We start from the raw sequence: 20407 nt of genomic DNA on the forward strand, positions 1-20407 counted from the left end.
TAGGATAATTAGGTCTTCAACTTTCCTCTTGGAGGGAATTAAAAATGTTAGTGAGTTCACAATCAGCTGTGAGGCTTTTGCGAGCTTTTTCATGGATAAAAAATTGTCACTCCACCAGGACCTGTCTGCCAACATTGATACAGTATGAGAACTGGAGGCCCCTTGGCCATCTTCAGGTCTGGTATTAGACCATTTCAGCCAACTGTCTTGTGCCGATGTTGAGAGGATCCTGGGTGCTGTGAAGCCTACCATTTGCCTCTTAGAACTGTGTCCATCATGGCTGGTGAAAGCCTGTGGTGATGGAATATGGGCCCCCCTGGTGGATATTATAAATTTGTCCTTGAGTCCAGGGGTTTTCCTGAGGGAATTAAAGGAGGCAGCAGTGAGGCCACTCTTGAAAAAACCATCTTTGGATCCAATTGATGTGTCCAACTACTGCCCAGTATCGAATCTTTCATTTGTGGGTAAGGTGGTTGAGAGAGCAGCAGCGGAACAGCTCCAGGTTTTCCTGGAAGACACATCGGCTCTGGATCCATTCCAATCTGGCTTCCGCCCCAGCAATGGGACTGAGGTAGTGCTGGTCACACTCACAGACAGTCTCCATAGACAGCTGGATTGAGGTGAATCTGCGGTACTATTTTTACTCGATCCGACAGCAGCGTTTGACATGGTCGATTATATAAATCAAATGTATTATTACGGTTCGTGACCAGCACAAGATCAGTTACAACAATGTACATGAATCTAATAAGTTTTAGGAAATACACAATATTTGAAATTACTGAGTGGCCTATGCATTCCTAAAATCACAGAACAGATTGAACAAAACATCTACATGTTATGATTCAGCTACATTCTGTGTTAATTCCCTCCAAATTCTGCATGATGCTACAAGAAATCTGGCACAGGAGAGTGTGAGCTGAGGATTTGTGTCTGAAAGGAACTTCCTTGAAATTTCTGATTCAGAGCAGGTAGAAAACCTCCCAAGCAAGGGTGCAATAATCTTTGCACGGATTTCCTGGTAGAAACGGCAGTGAAGCAAGATATGCTCATGTGTCTCAACCTTCCCTGCTCCACATGGACAAACCCTCTCTGCTAATGGGATTTTCCTATAACGTCCCGGTCTATTATATATATATTTTATATGTGTGAGTGTATGTGCACCTGGAAGTCATGGTGACCTCTGACTGACCCCTACGGGGAGCCTGGAGGACATTCAGAGAGGTGGCTAAATAAAGCCCGCCCCTGCCTCCCGCCTCTGGTATTTCAAGGAGGTCTCCCATGCAAGTACTTACCAGAGTCGACCCTGCTTAGCTTCTGAGATCTGAGGAGATCGGGCTTGTCTGGGCTGTCCAGGTCAGGGTAACACAGTCGATTATAATCTGTTGACCCACGGCCTCACCAATGTGGGGGTTCATGGGACAGCTTTGAAATGGCTTACCTTCTCCAAAGTCAGGGACGGAGGCTGGCGACAGGAGAGAGGGTGGCACCACAATACCCTTTGGTGTGTGGTATTCCCCAAGGGACAGTCCTCTCTCCATTACTATTTGACATCTATATGCACCCCCTCACCCAACTAGTATGGAATTTTGGGCTGGGTTGTCATCAGTATGCAGATGACACCCGGCTGTATCTGTTGATGGGTGAGTGTTTGGAGGCAGTGGTTGGATGGCTGAAGCAGAGCCGGCTGAAATTAAATCCATATAGGACAGGCCGGAGAGATTCGAGGTTGGGCTGCTAACCCCCAGCTTTTGACAATTTGTTGCTAACACCAGTTCTAACAGTCAAGAGTTTAGGTGTAATTCTAGATGCCTCGCTTTTGATGGAGGCTCAGATCACAAATGTGGCCAGACTGGCATTCTTCCACCTGTGTCTGGTTAGGCAATTGGTCCCCTTTCTGTTTCGCCCTGACTTACCCACAGTGATTCATGCAATGGTCACCTCCAGATTCGATTACTGTAACTTGCTCTACACAGGGCTGTCCTTGAGGCTGAGCTGGAAACTCCAACCGGTCCAGAATGCATGTTCTTGTGGGAACCCCAGTTAGGTCCCATATCCAACCGGTGCTCTGCCAGCTGCACTGGCTCCAGGTGGAGTACCAGATCAGGTTCAAGGTTTTGGTATTAACATTTAAAGCCCTAAATGGTCTGGGACCAGTATATCTGCAGGACTGCCTCTTCTGGTATACCCTCTGTGGCGGAACGGGCCCGCGTCCACTGGCAGACCCTGCTCTGCCCACCCCTCCTTTGCCTGACCTGGCACCTGAAGGGGCAGTTTTTCACCACTGCCTCCGGTATTGCTGCCACCACTGCCCCTGTCTTGGGCTCTGGTTAGGCGGGACAGCCTCCTAACCTCCCTCTGCTGTTGCTAGGAACCCACCTTGGGGCTTCCTGGTAATCTTTGGGGCTCCCCTGGAGAGTTGGCAACTGACCGTTTTGCCCTTGTTCTCAGGGAGTCCCCAACCCACTCTTAGCGTGTCCAAGCGGCTGGGGGAACTATGTGGTACAGAGGGACTTCTCAGGGTCAACAGTAAAAGAATTTATTTTAAAATCACTCAACTATATACAGGCATATTAACAGTGAACTGAAGAATCAAAATAAAGGTGGATAATAAATCTCTCCCTTCGTTACACATACCCTGTCTAGATGGTCTGCAGGGCAGGCACATTACTTGTTTTCAATGGAGGAAGTTAGAGTAGCACAACTCCCAACATGGCCTCTGCCTCCTGCAGTCTCCAGCCGACAGCCTGACTGCCTCCAGACTTCAGGCAGACTGACCTCAATTCTCACAGACTGGCTTCCCGCCCAAAAGCTCCACTATATCAAACAGCCCTTCCTGCCCAGGAAGTGACTCTCCCTCCTGCAGCATTATGGGGCAGATCTCCTCACAGCCTTGATGGACTTCCTGTCCTCTCTAGGGAGCTGCCCTCTGACTGCTGGTTGGAACGAGGGGGGGGAATGAGGAGACTAGGCCAAGCCCTACCTCAGGTTTCATGGTCTCCTCCTATCTGGCCCACACCAACTTAAACATAGGCATAAAATGGCGTTTCTCCACACCCTCCAAAGAGCATTATGCTCAATGGGTAACAACTTACTGGTGATCCCTGGCCCAAAGAGTATTCAGCTGTCCTCTACCAGAGCCAGGGCTTTATCAGCACTGGCTCCGGCCTGGTGGAACTCCCTGTCAAGTGAGTCCCGGGTCCTGCAAGATTTGATGGAATTTCACAGGGCCTGTAAGACAAAGATGTTCTGCTAGGCCTATGGTTATAGTTTCTATCTGATCTGACTTCCTTTCCTTCCTTTCCCCTCCCCCATCAAACTGTATGATATCTGCTCCCCCATAGAGTAGGAACACTATCCTATGTTTCCCTTTTATGTGCCATTTTACTGATGCTAGTAGTATTATTGTAAGAGTTGTTTTAATTCATCCATACTGTTGTTACTTGTGCTGAGCCCTGTGGTACAGGGGAGGGAGGACTTATATATAAATAGGTCAATAAATCTTTGGGCTGTGAGGACTAAGGGCTTGTAGCACCACAAATTCTGCTTCAGTGTTATGGTTTTCCTTAACCAGTGACTCCACAGCATCATACAAATTTAGTGGATTATGCTGTCAAGAGGATAGAGCTCTGATAAACTTTTAGTTCCTCCCTTCCTATTGCAGTATTTCAAACTGCATTTAAAATGCAGCTTCAAAACTGGTTTGTGGTGCTGTACTGCAGAGTTATTGTCTGAGAAATCGCCAAGATACCCCTTGTATTATTCTTTGACTCTTGACAAGTATAACCATTTATTTGTTTTTTTATTGTGTATGTGTGTGCGTGCATACACATGCACATATCTGATATATATAAACGCCCTAACACGTTGGCACTTTCCAGGTCTCCCATTGGCTGTGCTGTGTGCTCCATCAGCCATTGGCCCATCAACTGCCACTCAAGAGTACTCGTGTGCCATTGGCTGGGTGTTGGGTCCGCTCCTTTCTCCCGCTCACTGCCAGCCTGGCCTTTGACAGAATCAACTGCCAAAACGGCTGTCTCTCCTGATGAAGACAATTCTCCTGGTTGGTTCCTGTGGGGCTAACTTTTCCCTCAGTGGCTGTTGCTAGGCAACCAAGCTTGGTTCCGTCAGTAAAAAGGCAAAGGCAGGAACCCCTTTCCAGGCCTACCAGCTCCAGGTTGGGAAATTCATGGAGATTTTGTGGTGGAGTCTACGGAATAGAATGCCATAGGCTCCACCCTCCAAATCAGTTATTTTCTCCTGGGGAACCAGTGCTGCCAATCTCCAGGTGAGGGCTGGAGAGCACTCAGAATTACAACTGCTCTCCAGATGACAGAGATCAGTTCCCCTGGAGAAAATGGCTGCTTTGCAGGGTGGACTCTGTGTCGTTATACCCTGCTGAGGTCGCTTCCCTCCTGCTTGGGTACCCACTGTGGAGAAAGACTACTTTTTCTAGATAGAGGCTACAGGTAGGGTGTGTGTGGAAAGCTGAAGTCAGAGGCGCAGATAAAAGTAGGTTGATTGTTGGCTGGGAAGGAGATAGGGTTGCCAACTCTAGGTTGGGAAATTCCTGGAAATTTGAGGAGGGGTGGGACTTCAGACAGATACAGTGCCATACACTCCACCCTCCAAACCAGCCATTTCCTCTTGGGGAACCTTTGTTGCCAGTCTCCAGGTGAGGGCTGGAGTTCACTCAGAATTACAGCTGCTCTTCAGATGGCAGAGATCAGTTCCCCTGCTGAGGTCGCCACAGCAAATTGACATGGAGTGACCAAGCCAAGGCACCCACCCAGAGCCTCTTTCTAGATCTTCTTGTATTTATTTCCACAGCTGGCTGTATTCCTAGTGTGTGTGTGTGTGTGTGTGTGTGTGTGTGTGTGTAGGTCATACTGGTCAAGAGTCAAAGAAAAATACAAGGGGCATTGTGTGTGTGTATGTGTGTAAAAAAGAAAACATTAGATTAGATCCAAAGGTCCCTTTCTGCATATTGGATCTTTTCTACTTGAAGAAAGGTTGTTTCAGACTTCCTGCTACACATTGCATGAGAAAATAAAGTTAAATCCAAAGATATTCCACCAGTGCAAGAGGTTAGACAGCCCCTTGTGCAACTGGAAGAATGACAACAACTACAAAACCTTTTATTTATTATTCCAACATATTATTCCATTATTGTATCCCATGTGAACTCTTTCAGAAGGGTCTGTGGAACAACACTACCGACTGTGTTTCCTGTTCAATCTTTTGTGTCTAGTCTATTGATTTTATGTATCTTAGACCAGAAAAACCATTTCTTGCAGGCACTATCAGCACCAAAGCCAGTTTGGTGTAGTGGTTAAGTGCACGGACTTTAATCTGGGAGAACTGGGTTTGATTCCCCACTCCTCCACTTGCAGCTGCTGGATGACTTTGGGCAAGCCATAGTTCTGTCATTCTCTCAAGAGCAGTCCTCGAGAGAGCTCTCTCAGCCCCACCTACCTCACAGGGTGTTTGTTGTGGGGAGGGGAAGGGACTCTCAGTGAAGGGCGGCGTATAAATCCAATATCTTCTCTTACCTTCTTCAAATACAAAGAAAACAATCCCTTTCAGGATATTACTGTTGGTAACTCGTTACTAAGTAAAACGAATTCTCTTTCATTCTAGCTTGCTCCCCATTGAATGCCACATTTTTCGGTACGTCCTCTTGACTCTTCTTATTTTTGTAGGTAAAAGTTGCAATTCTTAAATACATAGAGACTCTTGCACAACAGATGGACCCAGGGGATTTTGTAAATTCAAGTGAAACTCGTCTAGCAGTATCTCGAATTATCACTTGGACAACAGAACCTAAAAGTTCAGATGTTAGAAAGGTGAGAGCATGCCAGACAGCGTCACTTTCCTGTTTTGACCCTTTTTAGCTAAGATCCTTATTTTTCATGTCAGTCTTAAAGCTGTCCTTGTTATATTTTTAATATGGGTTGATCTTTTGGTTTTAGGCTGCACAGTCTGTATTGATTTCCCTTTTTGAACTCAATACTCCAGAGTTTACAATGTTGCTGGGTGCTTTACCAAAAACTTTTCAAGATGGCGCCACAAAGCTTCTTCATAACCACCTCCGAAATACAGGAAACGGTAGCCAGGTATTTGCAAGTTTTTAATGTATTCTATAATAAAACACAAGGGATGAATCTAACAGATTTGAAACATGCTTGGTTAGGATAAATGTATGCATTTGGGGATATTAGGGAATCCTGTTACTGATACATTTTTGATTAACCTTTTGAACTATTATTTTCTCAGAGAATGCCATTGAGTTCATTTATTAACTGCATTCCCTGTAAAATATGCTTGAAGTTGGTTACAGCATTTTTCCCCCCATTGCAGGGATCCATGGGGAGCCCTTTAACAAGACCTGTTCCTCGCTCACCAGCAAGTTGGTCTAGCCCCCTCACTTCACCAACTAATACATCCCAGAATACGTTGTCACCAAGGTAAAAAGACCAAGTTATAGCTTATTTTTAGTAATTGCCGTTTCCAGCCCAGTCAAGAAGAATTAATGAGAAGCCAATGACTTGAGATGCATTTCAGAAATATTTTCAAAGTAATTTTGCAAAAATGTTTGTCGCACAACGTTTGGTTACCCAACACATGGAGGAGTCCTCTGTCCCTTAGATGTACTCTTCGTGCCTGTTCATTAGATATTTATTCTGCCTTCAAATATACGCCATCAGTTTCATCTCAAGATGCTTAGTTCTCATGTAATGAATTCACACTATGGAACATCAACTAGAGGAAAATATTATTATACATAAAGAATAGCTTCTTCCTTACCTCTGTTTGTTCCACAGTGGATTTGATTATGACACAGAAAATATGAATTCAGAAGATATTTATAGTTCTCTCCGTGGAGTTACTGAAGCAATTCAGAACTTTAGTTTTCGCAGTCAGGAGGATATGAATGAGCCTATGAAACGGGATTCAAAAAAAGAAGATGGTGATTCAGTGAGTATTTCTGTTTGAGGTGAAATGGAATGATGCAATTGAAAAAAGACAAAATAAACTTGGGGCCACTGTGCTATGTACATGCCAGCTTTACCAGCACACACTTCATCTGAATAAATGCAGGGCTATTTTTGGGCAGGAACGCATAGGAACGGAGTTCCGGCTGGCTCCCAAGTTGGCCACGTCCAGCAGGAACTCATTAGCATAATAGGCCACACCCAACAGCAGAAACTCATTAGGATTGGCTACATTAGGGGGGTGTGGCCTAACATGCAAAGGAGTTCCTGCTACAAAAAAGCCCTGGGTTTTGACAACAATCAAGGTAAACAGAATAACAAGCAAAAGGTAGGTATGGCTGGATAACCACACTTCTAGTAACATGGGGGTGCAGCCTAATGTGCTAATGAGCTGTGCTGTCAGGGGTGTGGCCTAATATGCTAATGAGTTTCTGCTGTTGGGTGTGGCCTATTATGCTAATGAGTTTCTGCTGGGCTTTTTCTACAAAAAGAGCCCTGAATAAATGTATTCATGAGGCTTCTTGGGCAAAGCCTATGGGACCTTGCCCTGACTATAAGTAGTGTGGAGCCCCATAATAAGTGCAGTCAGGAGCAGTGTTACCTCTAAACTGAGTTAGTGTGAGCTAGCTCACAGTTTTTTAGTCTCCGGTTCATACATTTTTGTCTTAGCTCAGGAAGGATGACTCCGGAGCAAACTAATTTATGCAGTAGCCAAATTGCTTGCTCACAACTAATGTCAGTAGCTCACAAAGTAGAATTTTTACTCACAAGACTCCACAGCTTAGAGGGAGCATTCATCAGGAGACTACAGAGATCAAAATAGAGTCTGGAAAAGGCTTTGGCGTTGCTCCCAGGCTGAGGTTTCTAACTCTAACTTCAAAATATATATGCTTGTCTTTGAAAATGTTTCACACTATGTGTGGTAATAAATTAATTTTCTAATAACTGTCCTGTACTAAAACAGCTGTCCCTTTTTTGCTTGGTTTGAGTGGATAACCTGACTCTTCACTGATTATTGTTGATGTACTACTAATATAGTTATCTTGCCATGGAAATCATGATTTTAACATAACACATATCTCCTTCCCCCCCTTTGTAGATTTGCAGTGGGTCTGGAATAGATCTGCGAGCAGGAAGTGGAGCTACCGATACAGGCCGAACTGCTCTTGACAACAAAACCTCGTTGCTTAACACAATGCCTCCTCATTCTTCCCCACGGTCACGTGATTATAATCCATATAACTACACAGATAGCATTGGTTCTTTTAACAAATCAGCTTTAAAAGAAGCCATGTTTGATGATGATGCAGAGCAGTTTCCTGATGGTAAGGCCAGGATGTTTTAAACTGTAGTAGGGAAGACAGTATATGGAAAGAATCATGCAAGCAAGAATTAAGAAAATTGTCATCCTATCTAAGAGACATGAAAGAAAAACCTTGGGATAGGAAAAGAGATTTTTTCAGGATTCTTGAGCTCTGACCAGCTAAATAAAAATCCAAAACTTGATATGCAAAATGTTCGTTTGAAAGCGGACAGAGTCTGAACTAAATATTATCTGAAATCATGAAATTAAACTTAATTAGATCTCATAGGCTCGTTTCCAAGCGTTTGGCCACCAAACGTTACCAGCTAGGAGGCTGAACAAGTTGCCTTTGGGGTCTAAGGATATAACGGTGCTCAGAGAGAGGTAATCCCTGTACTTCCCATACAGACTATGTTTGCTAATGGAATATTAATGAAAGTAGTGTTGACTGTATACACTGTAAAAGCCAGTTGCAAATTAGGTTGGACTTTTAATGATGTATGACTCCCAAATAAAATGTTAGTTTGTTTCAAGAAAAGCGAGCATGTTTTGCTGCTTTTTAAAATTTTAAATGTGATAAAACCAGTTTGGGTTTGAGATAAACAAAAGCAATACCATAGTTTGCCATTAAAATATTTGTAGTTGAAGCATAGAACTGATGTGTGTTTGTTGTCCAAACGTACTTTGTCGAAGAAATACATGAGATAAAAAGGTGCTGCATTTAGCACCCCTTGCTTGTCTGCTTAGCATGATAGTTTGCAAGCATAAATTCCTTTTCAAATGTTATATCTATGGAACTGGTAGTAATAACACATTGCTACACTTTTTTCCTTTGCTGCTTCTGTTATTTCTGTCTTTATTCCTGTGCCTACAGTAGCACTTTAGCACTTTCTAGGAATGTACTGAACATTCCTTTTTTCAAAGAAAACCTAGTGCTCTAAAATTTGAATGCATTATGTCTTCAGGATAGTTGAAATATCTTCAGCACAGTATTGGACATCTTTTTTTAAAATGTGCATCTCTTTCCCCAAGTTACCTTGAGTAAAGAGAGAATTAGTTGACTAAATCATTACAGGCTCTAAATGGATTAAATGTATCATTGTTTATAGAAGTTTATGCAAGTCAACATGAGTCTCTGTAAGACTTTGAGATAAGCTAGTGCCAGACCTGAGAGTGTGCCTATCAGAGCAAAGCACTGTATAATGGACTGCAAAGAATCTGCAGTGCCTAGGCAGCAACCTGCAGCCACCTTGTTAGCTAGACTTTTCCCCATGGAAGATTACCAAGGAATTTGAAGCCTGCTGGGTGATCTTGGGCCAGTCACAGTTCTCTCACAACTCTCTCAGCCCCACATACCTCACGAGGTGCCGGTTGTGGGGAGAGGAAGGTGAGACTTTTTAAGGTAGAGAAAAGTAGGGTATAAAAACCAACTCTTCTTCTTTCAATATAATCTAGGCTTGCCAAGTCCCCCCGGGGGGTGGGGAAACACCCGCCCCATAGGCCCGTTCCCCGCCGCAGGTGGATCCGGGCCCGGGGGAACCCCACCCCAGCGTGCACGTCACCAGGAAGTGACGTTATGACGCCGGGCACACTGGGGGCGGGGCCACGGTCATCCAAGGGAAAACTCTAGCCGCGGACCGGGAGTCCCCCGGTAAGGAGATTTTTCGACTTGGCAACCCTAATATAATCACTGCCGGCTGTAGTCATAGTCTGGTTGACGGAGCTACACAAAGGTTAACTATTAGAGCCCGTAATATCCACACACAGGGACCTGTCCTGTTGCAATTTGCTGTATGGCCAGTAGTCATCTAGATGCCTAATACTTACATAGATATGATCACAACATCCTTGGCTGTGGCCAGGAGGGGACTGTGTATCTGAATCCACTGACAAGAGTGGATCCAGCAAAAAGGTTCTTTCCTCCACTAAGTTCAAATTGAAGGGAAGCAGACGGGTAAAGCAGTCCTAGATACAAGTGATAAATCCAAGGGGAATAACATTCTATGGTGTCACGCTAGCTTCTGGGAGACCCAGATTCAAATTCCACCTTGCCATGGAAGCTTGTTGGGGTGACCTTCGACCAGTCACACATAATCAGAGTAACCTTCACAGGGTTGTTGTGAGGATAAAATGAAGGAGAGGAGTTGGTGTAAGCGACTTTGGGTCCCCATTGGGGAGAAAGAGGGGACAGAAATTACATAAGCCCCCATTTGTTTCCTGCACAGGGATGGGTACAGTTGCTTTGAATATCATCGGTACCTACAGAGTCCCTCAGAACTTCTAAATGAAGGGCTCCAGCAAGTACAGAGAGAGAAATGTTAGGAAGGTGAGGCCAAGAAATTCTCCAACTTTGAAAACAGGAGAGCTTTTCTTAGTCTGGGACTTCAGATATTTAGTGCAAGAGACATAAGTAGGAAGGGAGATTAATGTGGATCACTAAGGTCTTCACGTACAGATAGAATTCAGTAAAGGGGTAAGCAAATGAATATCCCTAGGGGGGGAATTTGATAATTTGGATACCACAACCACAAGGCCTGTTCTAGTGTTCCCACTCACCTAACCTCAGAGGGCTGGGAATCCTGGATCAGGCCCCTCAGCAATGATAATGGTAATTGGATAGGTTAATATAAGAGTAGATGGTCCTTAAGATATGCTGACTCCAAGCTGTACAGGGCTTTAAAGGTCAACACCTGCACCTTAAATTGGGCCTGGAAGCCAGTGCAGATGGAACAAGCTGGAACTATACAGTCCTTACAACCAGAGCTGGACTGGGAGGGGGAAAGGGCCCTGGCCCCCACCCACTTGAGAGAAAGAGGGAGGGGCCTGTCCCTTGCTTTCGTGGGTGGCAAGGGAGGCCATCGACCTACCCAGAAAAGGTCTGGTGGCCATAAGCTGGTCCACCACAGCCTGCAGTTCACTCGAGACCCCTGTTTTTGCTGCAGCATTCTGTACTGGTTGTAGTTTTCAAACATTTTTAAGGGCAGCCCAGACAGACTACATTACAGTGTATTATAGATGTTCCTTGAGTACGCATCACAGTGGGAAGATCTACCCAGTCTCCAATCCTGATTTAAAAGCACACAGGGGTAACTGGAGAAAAGGCAATATGCACTTCAGGAGTAAGAGAGTTCATCGATAAGTTATGTCTTTAGCCTCCAAGTTCCACATCAAAACATTAGTACTCCTTGTTCTTATTACCAAACCTTAATCTCTCAAAACTTTGAAGTGTATTGGTATTGTAGCACAATCTATTGTAAGATTGTGGAAGTCCACAAAATAAATTCATGCTGATTTGACTTCAGGAAGATGTCTAGTGGTTCTTCTCATAGGACTAAGAGATGTACATCTTTGCAATAAAGAAAGAGCAGTTTCTTTTCATTTTGTTTCTAATGGGTTCACATTATTTCTTTTGTATAGAACCTCCCTTGGACCATTCTGATCTGGTTGCAGAATTGCTGAAAGAGTTGTCAAACCATAATGAGAGAGTTGAAGAACGAAAAGCTGCTCTCTATGAACTTATGAAACTGACCCAAGAAGAATCTTTTGGTGTTTGGGATGAGCACTTCAAAACAATTCTGCTTCTGTTATTAGAAACCCTTGGGGACAAAGAGGTAACACTACTCTTTATTGGGACTTGACTGGGTTTTTTACAGATGCAGGGGGGAAATATTAAATTCACAATAAGAACATAAGAGAAGCCAATGTTGGATGAGGCCAGTGGCCCATATAGTCCAACACTCTGTCACACAGTGGCCAAAAATACCAGGTGCCATCAGGAGGTCCATTGATGGGGCCAGGACACTAGAAGACCTCCCACTGTTGCCCCCCCCCCAAGCACCAAGAATATAGAGCATCACTTGCCCCAGCCTGAGAGTTCCTATCTACACCTTGTGGCTAATAGCCACTGATGGACCTCTGCACCATATGTTTATCTAATTCCCTTCTGAAGCCGGCCATGCTTGTAGCCGCCACCACCTCCTGTGGCAGTGAATTCCATATGTTAATGATACAAAACACCAACATTGATATTCAGTACCCCATGTGGTGAAGTGTGGTATATCATGAGTGATGTTACAGTCAGAGGGGGGTCTCATCTACCACAGCTGCATGAATGAAGGGGGGGGGGGATCATGCTTTCCAGCAGCAGCATTATTCCAGTTTTGGTGCCAAGGGTATGTGATATCTGCTACAGAAGCTCTATCATGAAAGAAGATATCTGGATTCCTGACAGCCAATAAGTTAACAGTTACATTTTGACCCAAGGAAAGATTAAATGGGAAAACCTTTGAAGCCTCTAAAAAATACTGGGTTCTGCTGTGGAAACCTGGAGCTATCCTGTCAAAAATAAGCATTGTGAAGCGGTACACAGAAGACTAAACCGGGTGTGTTTAAATTTTCAGCATGCAATTAGAGCGCTGGCGTTGAAAGTCTTACGAGAAATTTTAAGGTACCAACCCGCAAGATTTAGAAATTATGCAGAACTCACAATCATGAAAACATTAGAAGCTCACAAGGACCCTCATAAGGAGGTTAGTATACAGTGCTGCATGCTGGGAGCTTGTGTTGCCCTTGAGGATGTCACTGAAATAATCAGTGTGATGCCCAAAGTACATGTAAAAGAAAGTGGAAAATGCAGCACATCTGTCATATAAATGCCAAGTGAATTGCTCTAGTCTATACAGATGATCATGAAATAGTTGTGTTGAACTCTGAAAAACTGGCACTGAGTCTCCATACTAGAAAATATCTCCAGCACTACAGATATTTGTGGTGAAGGTTATTTCCCAACAGGAGGTGATAGTTTCAGCAAATTATGGAACCATCTCATAACCTGTAAGCAATGTTCTGTCAACCAGATAGAAGTATTGCACATTGTAGGCATCACAGGAAATTGTGGGTGTTATCAACCCACAGTAATAATATATTATGAAAATTATTTCATAGCCTTAATGAGAACAATACTGGGCCTCCTGGCTGGACAAAATTGGGTGGATAAAGAGTAGATGGATTTAAAGATATACACTCCCATATTTTTAAAAGCAAAAAATATAAGGCCCCCATCACTGAGATACTGTTGGTGAGTTAAGTAAGTTAAGTCTGTTGTTCCAATGAGAACTTCAATTATAAATCTTCTTTTATGTAGAATAAATCATCTGCAACATATCAAATACAAGCTGAATAAATGTAATTTATGTGCTTCTGTATGTGTCTACTTAATATTTTAGGTGGTAAGATCTGCTGAAGAGGCTGCTGCTATGTTAGCCACATCCATTAGCCCGGATCAGTGCATCAAAGTACTTTGTCCCATTATCCAAACAGCAGATTACCCCATTAATCTGGCGGCGATCAAAATGCAGACTAAGGTGATAGAGAGAGTACCTAAAGAAACCCTTGCTCAGCTCTTGCCAGAGATAGTACCAGGTTTAATACAGGTAAGAAGGTATAAAATGCATACAACTAATGAATGTCTTAAAAAACTAGATAGTTAAAACAGACCACTCGTTTTTGAAATAAACTATGTGTTAAATGTATTTGGACAAAATGGTTAGTTTGGAACCATTGACCGGAATATAAGTGATTGCAAGAACCTGATAAATGGGTTCTATCAAAATATTTGCCCTGGCCTTCCTTTCTTCTTGTTATAATCTTTCAAGGTTTTACTTGCTAATGAACTTAACTAATGTTTTTGCTTTCTAGGGCTATGACAACTCAGAGAGCAGTGTTCGGAAGGCTTGTGTCTTCTGCCTCGTAGCCATCCATGCAGTAATTGGTGATGAACTGAAACCACATCTCAGTCAACTCACTGGCAGCAAAGTAAGCTCAGCTTTGCCGTGTTCAACTGCCTAGCTCGGGTTCAGTGACAATCTACAAATTTCAAGGCTAGGTAGCTTCTCACGGCTCCTCAGCTACTATCTGGGAACTATCAGTTTGCTAAGGGAAAATCAGGGCTGAAGAAACCTTATAGTAGTTGTTCAAAACCAGCGAAAGTTACAGGGCACTTGTTAGAGGAAGTTGTAAGTTGCAGTTAATTTGTTTCATTTATTCTTTAATAAAGATTTCATCAACATCACATTGGCCATCTCAAGGAGATAGTAATATTTGTATGACCAGTTTTCAAACTGATGGCTTTCTTAGCATAGTAAGAACTGCAAAAATTATATGGACAGAAAATAATGCAGATAATTCCAAAATATATCAAATTATATGTCAGTTCTTTTAAATATGAAACCTGATTGTAATATCAGACCGTTAGGAAGCTTTTCTAGCATTCCTTACACGTATGCCTGGATCTGTCTCCCTTTTTTGATGTAAACGTTATATAGTAGACAATCTACTGTGGAATAAAAGTGGCTTTCTTACTCCTCTATGTGCACTACTCCATCTTTAAAAAGCTTTTGAGATCATTTGTTAAAGCTAGATTGTATATCTGAACTATATACTCCTCTGTGTAGGTTTAGGAGGAAATGTCCATAATAGATAAAAATAGTTGTGGTGTGATGATGGGCATACGGCAGCTTCCGCATGCAAATAGGGTGCCATGCCATTCTCTAAATCATGAATAAAAGGTGACATGCCAGACTGGTCTTAAAGGTTCTGTTAATAATAGCTATAGAATTCTAGGAGAAAGAAACTGGAAAATGTTATCATGTGTGCAGTACAATTATTGGAAGGATATCTAAAACAAGATTCTTGTACAGATGATCCCAGTTAGCTAATGCAAGGCTGAAAGTAGGCTAAAAACATGAAGTAATTTTATGCTAATTATTAAAGTAACTTCAGTTAAAGTATCATAACTTGTCATTAACTAGCATACATATCATTTGAAGACTGTCTACCTAAGTGTTCCCATTAACAATCTAAAATGGCAATTTGTTCCTTTTAATTTTTAACTACAATGACTCCTGAGAAATTATGAGTCTTCCCCATCCCATGCTTACCTCCTTGGCAAATGCAGTTGTTCTAAATACTAAGTTTTAATCTTCCATAAGTATTCAACAAACTGTTTACTGAATTAAATCCGCAGATGAAGTTATTGAACCTTTACATCAAACGTGCACAAACAGGCTCTGGAGCAGGTGATGCGGCTGCAGATGTTTCTGGACAAAGCTAATGAAGCTAGTTGCCCACAGAATAGGTCTTATGAAGAAAAGACAAACAGTAAAAGGAAAAAAATATTGAACACACTTTTTTGGAACTCTTCATTTTTGTTGGGGTTTCTTTTGTTTTTTTCTCCCTTCCCCCTTTATGGAGGGCTACTCTCAGCCTGCATGTGACTGTTGCAGTTATTTCATATCCAAGGGGGAAAACAGTATTAATATCATTTGGTTGACACAAAATAAATTTTAAAATGTAATCCATTATGTTTTCTGTCCACACTCCTCTGTGTGTCTCCCCATTAATTTTTACCAGTGTTACTGTACATTTTCTTAATAGAAAAAAGCAAGCTAATTAAACCAGAATGCATTAAACTCTGAAAGTGAAAATCTACATTTCCTTGTTTTTGTTCGACTTGCAAAGTAACATAGCTGTTGTTGTTTTTGTTAAAGTACCATGTTCTTTGCTGGACAAGACTGGTCTGAACTGCAACTAGACTGTATTTGGAGATACATCCTCATTATGTGTGTCGACTAAGATAATTTGAAGTTTAAAAGCAAACAGTGCCCATCAGTGCTGGATTGACCCAGCTCTGGGAAAGTGGTTATGTACTTCACTGGTTGAATGTTTGTCCTGTAAATAAGAGTTCACTGCAACCTAGGAGGACTGCAGCGAATACCTCCTTTTTGTGGAAGGTGGCATATTCAGAGTACAGTGTTGCAGAACTGGGGTAATGGTGTGCCCTGCTTTTCCAGTAGCAGGTTAAACTAAGTCACTTAATGGATATGACCCATCCTTATCACCATCCCTCCTTCAAGCAGGATGCTTCAGAGTGGAGTGCTCTGCACAAGCATGCTCAGTATGTATTTATCTTTATCACTAGAATTTTTCCTCTCGACTTAATTACTGGAACTACTAGTTCTATCCTTTTAATTCATGTAAGGAAAATAGCACTGCAGAAAACTCCTTGGTGATCAATTTATTTTATTTTATTTTTTTGCAAGCGTTGGGGTTTCTGCACTGAATTTTGGGGTGTTTGGGGGGGGGTAAAAATCACAAGCACTATATGGACCTTAACATCATTGGTTTGAGGGGTTAATTTGAATGAGCTGGGAAAGCTGCACCAAATTTATTGCATGGTTTTCTTGAAACAGTGTCATCGAGATCATCCGGATTGAGATGTGGAAATGTTTTCAGGTTGTTTCTGTAATTTTTTAAAAACTTCATTGTGAATAATGCTTCTTTGTATTTATGGACTTGATAACAAGCTTAACTGAGAGATGGGAGTGAGATCAGCACCCTTCTTACAATGGCTAGAACATAGATGTTGTGACCACGGCTGCATCGTCTAGTTTTGGGGATTGTGTCCTCACGGGAGAGAACATAGCAGTGCCAAGGATGAAGATGATCTGTGCTAGGCTAAGATTCTCTCTACCTCTTCAGGGTGAATACTTTTGACTGAGCTGCTACCCATAACGTCTTGTGGAAAAACTTGTCTATAGAAATATTTTTTTTATTTTTATTTTTTTCCTTTGCTAATGTGTATTCAAAGCCCAATTCTCTAACATGCAGCCAAATGCCATTTTTTTTAAAAAAAGAGAGAGCTAATAACACTTTACTCGCTAGTTACCTTGAAAGGCAAATTCAAAAAAAATGTGCGGAATACTTGCATTTACATAATATAATAAGTCATTTTGACTTTGATCGGCAGTAGTTCTGACTGGGAAAGATGAAATGTGGTTCTTGAAGAAACAGTTTGCTATTGCCGAAAGCTGTTTATTGGGGGAAATATTTTAGAAATATATGTACAAAATTTAAAATTGTTATTATTCATCACTGGCTTTTTTTTTTAGCAGCTGCATCAGAAAAATAGTCTCCCTCATTCTCATATGTGTAACATTCTTGTTTTCTACTGTTCTGTTGCATTGTGTATTTATAGTTCTATTACCATTGTGCATATACAGGCAATAAAATGTACATAACATTACTTGAAAAAAAGTTAACTATGTATACAACCGTGTTTCTGCTTTATTTAATGACAGAGCTTATAAATTAGGCCACACTGAATTTATAACAATGCCACTTTCCAAAATTTGAGTGCAAACTTTCACAAATGCTTTTTATGGCCCAGAAATGTAGGTTTGTACGTTATTTCTTTTTGGAAAAGTGTCTGTCATGTTTAAGCAAATCCCAGCCAGTACTAAAAACAAACCAGGTAAGCATCATTGCAGTTAATTTGGAGAATACAAAACAATAACCAAACTTAAAAGTTGAGTTCTTGACTTGGACTTATTTATAATAGCCACTCCTACACACATTTGCCCCAATCCAGCAGGAGATCCACATACCTGTACAGCCTTCTGCATGCATTGTCTAGACCCCCAAATTAATGCAAGAAAATAGTCCTGACACTTAAATTTCTGGCTCAGATAATTCATAGTTATATGTTTAGCTCCAAAAGGCATTTCATACTGATTATCCCTGGAAAACGCTCACCGGAATTGTCTCTCCAGGGAACCTGCCCGTTACCCTTCATCCAGTTTTTTCTTCTTTTGCAACAAAATGGAAAGGAGGAATAACACAGCTTTGTTTCCTCCCTTTCTGTACATCATAGATTTCAAAAACCCTTTGATCATCAAACTTGTGGAGTAAAGGAGGGTAGAGAACACTGTATAGATAACATGAAAAACACTTGGAGCACCTAAACATAAACTAATTGAGCTAGACTGTGGAGACCCTAATCAAACATCATGACTTTGAAAATTATATCAGACGAATCTAAAATTTCAGGAAGGTTCCAGGCATTCATGAGCTGGGCTGCATTTGAGTCACTACATCTAACTGGCACCATGGCCAGCTCTTAAAAGTGTTTAAGCTATCACAACCAGAAAAAGTCTGCGTAGACATGACATATAGCAAACAAAGAAAGAAGTTGTGCAGTGATTCTCTTGGTTCTGCTGTGAGCTGGCATCATTTAGAGCAGCAGTCCTCAGCCTTTTCAGAACTCCGGCTTACTGTCTAGTCCCAACCCGCAGAGTAGGACTGACTTCTAATTTTTGTGTTGTGTGTATATCCATCTTTCCCCCACCTCCTCCCTCCCAATCCCTTTTTATCTCCCTGTGCCCCATTGTTCCACTTCACTTGCAGGTCTAGAAACATGAGTTTGGTTGGACCACTTCGGCCTGTAATGAGCCTGTAGGCTCACTTGATCATATACTCCTCAACAAAAAGCACATTATTATGCACAAAAGCTGTGACATGCTAGTTTTCTAGATGAACAGAATAATTTGTGTGAAGGAACAATTCCGTCTCTCAACATGCAATGGAGTGGTGTGGTTTAGATACAAGCTTACTAGGCCTCTTTCTCTTGGGAAAAAATATATAAACAAAATGAAGTCCAAAGAAGAAAGTGGAAATGGGTAACCTGAAGCGACTGATACTAGGTGTGCCACAACCCAATTTTGAGTCAACACTATTGGTTGGACCATTGGGTTACAAGAGATGGCATGAGCAGTGTAGGCTGAAAAAATGGAACAAGACAAGGTGTAGCCATCAGAAATGGGTCAAAAGTGAGGAACAGAAACCTGACTACCTTGGAAATGGAGCAGAATAGTTAATTACATTTCTATAACTTTCTATCACAAGTGGGAATTAAGATTGCTGGGGAATCACTCCTTGGCAAATAGAAGGGGAAGCCGTGGAAGTAGTGACAGACTTCACGTTCCTGGGATCCCAGATCACCGCAGACTGTGACAGCAGCCATGAAATTAAAAGACGCCTGCTCCTTGGGAGGAAAGCGATGACGAACCTAAACAGCATGATAAAAAGTAGAGACGTCTCCCTGCCAACAAAAGTCCGCATGGTCAAAGCAATGGTATTCCCAGTAGTCATGTATGGCTGCGAGAGTTGGACTATAAGGAAGGCCGAGCGCCAAAGAATAGATTCTTTTGAACTATGGTGCTGGAGAAGACTCTTGAGAGTCCCTTGGACTCCAAGGAGATCAAATCAGTCAATCCTAAAAGAAATCAACCCTGACTGTTCTCTGGAGGGCCAGATAATGAAACTGAAGCTCAAATACTTTGGCCACCAAATGAGAAGGGAGCACTCACTGGAGAAGACCCTGATGCTGGGAAAGATTGAAGGTCAAAGAAGACGGGGACGGCAAAGGTTGAGATGGTTAGACAGTGTCATAGATGCAACGAACATGAAATTGAGCAAACTTCAGAGAACGGCGAAAGAAAGAAGGGCCTGGTGGGAGCTGGTCCATGGGGTCGCGAAGAGTCAGACTCGACTGGAGAAGACCCAGCATCAGGGTCTTCTCCAGTGAGTGCTCCCTTCTCATTTGGTGGCCAAAGTATTTGAGCTTCAGTTTCATTATCTGGCCTTCCAGGGAACAGTCAGGGTTGATTTCTTTTAGGATTGACTGATTTGATCTTCTTGCAGTCCAAGGGACTCTCAAGAGTCTTCTCCAGCACCATACAGAGGTGTGTTTTCTTATCCCGGTCAATCTGAGGCAGACAATCTGTACAGGAAAAGCCCCAAGCCCCTTCTAGTCCCTCCTGTGCTTGGCATGCTCTCCACTGAAGTAATTGCTGCCCTTAAGATGTATAGACTTCATGTTCTAGTTCTTGAACAAAAGCCATATAAATATGTGATTCTTAGCCTCTATCAGAATGAGGTATGAGTATTCCACATTCCACCTTAAAGTCGGTGTTAGGACCCAGCTCCCTACCAAGGGAAGAGTTTGCCTCTGCGGAGGAAGGTGGGAAGCAGCTGAGGATCACTTTTTTAAAAACAAGGTTTCTTAAATAATGATGCCCTTCTCTGACAAGTTCATGCTGAAGCGCGATTGGCACAATGTTGACAAAAAGGGATGACTCCAGCAGTGGTCTAAATTACAATAGACATCTGAAGATTGCATTTGTCGGGTACAGTAGGCCTGTGCTAAATGAGAAAAGAAGAAACGGGCAACAGACCTCTCCTTTCATGTTATTTGTGATGTTTTTATGTTCCT

General features: G+C 42.4%; 1 protein-coding gene across 11 annotated transcripts in view; it reads left to right on the plus strand.

Moving 5' to 3' along the window:
- CLASP2 (cytoplasmic linker associated protein 2) overlaps positions 1-17268 on the plus strand; it is a 151365-nt gene extending 134097 nt beyond the window's left edge. For all 11 annotated transcript variants that reach the window (XM_015427377.1, XM_015427303.1, XM_015427344.1 and 8 more), the window contains 10 exons: positions 5703-5846; positions 5973-6116; positions 6361-6467; positions 6825-6978; positions 8095-8320; positions 11716-11909; positions 12699-12827; positions 13524-13730; positions 13996-14112; positions 15323-17268. In XM_015427377.1, the coding sequence (XP_015282863.1) occupies positions 5703-5846; positions 5973-6116; positions 6361-6467; positions 6825-6978; positions 8095-8320; positions 11716-11909; positions 12699-12827; positions 13524-13730; positions 13996-14112; positions 15323-15409 (1509 nt within the window). In that variant the 3' untranslated portion in view covers positions 15410-17268. The remainder of the gene's footprint in view (positions 1-5702; positions 5847-5972; positions 6117-6360; positions 6468-6824; positions 6979-8094; positions 8321-11715; positions 11910-12698; positions 12828-13523; positions 13731-13995; positions 14113-15322) is intronic.
- Positions 17269-20407: the final 3139 nt, after the last annotated feature.

The sequence above is a fragment of the Gekko japonicus genome, unplaced genomic scaffold (assembly GCF_001447785.1).
Source record: "Gekko japonicus isolate JY-2015 unplaced genomic scaffold, Gekko_japonicus_V1.1 scaffold272, whole genome shotgun sequence".
Taxonomy (NCBI): Eukaryota; Metazoa; Chordata; class Lepidosauria; order Squamata; family Gekkonidae; genus Gekko; species Gekko japonicus.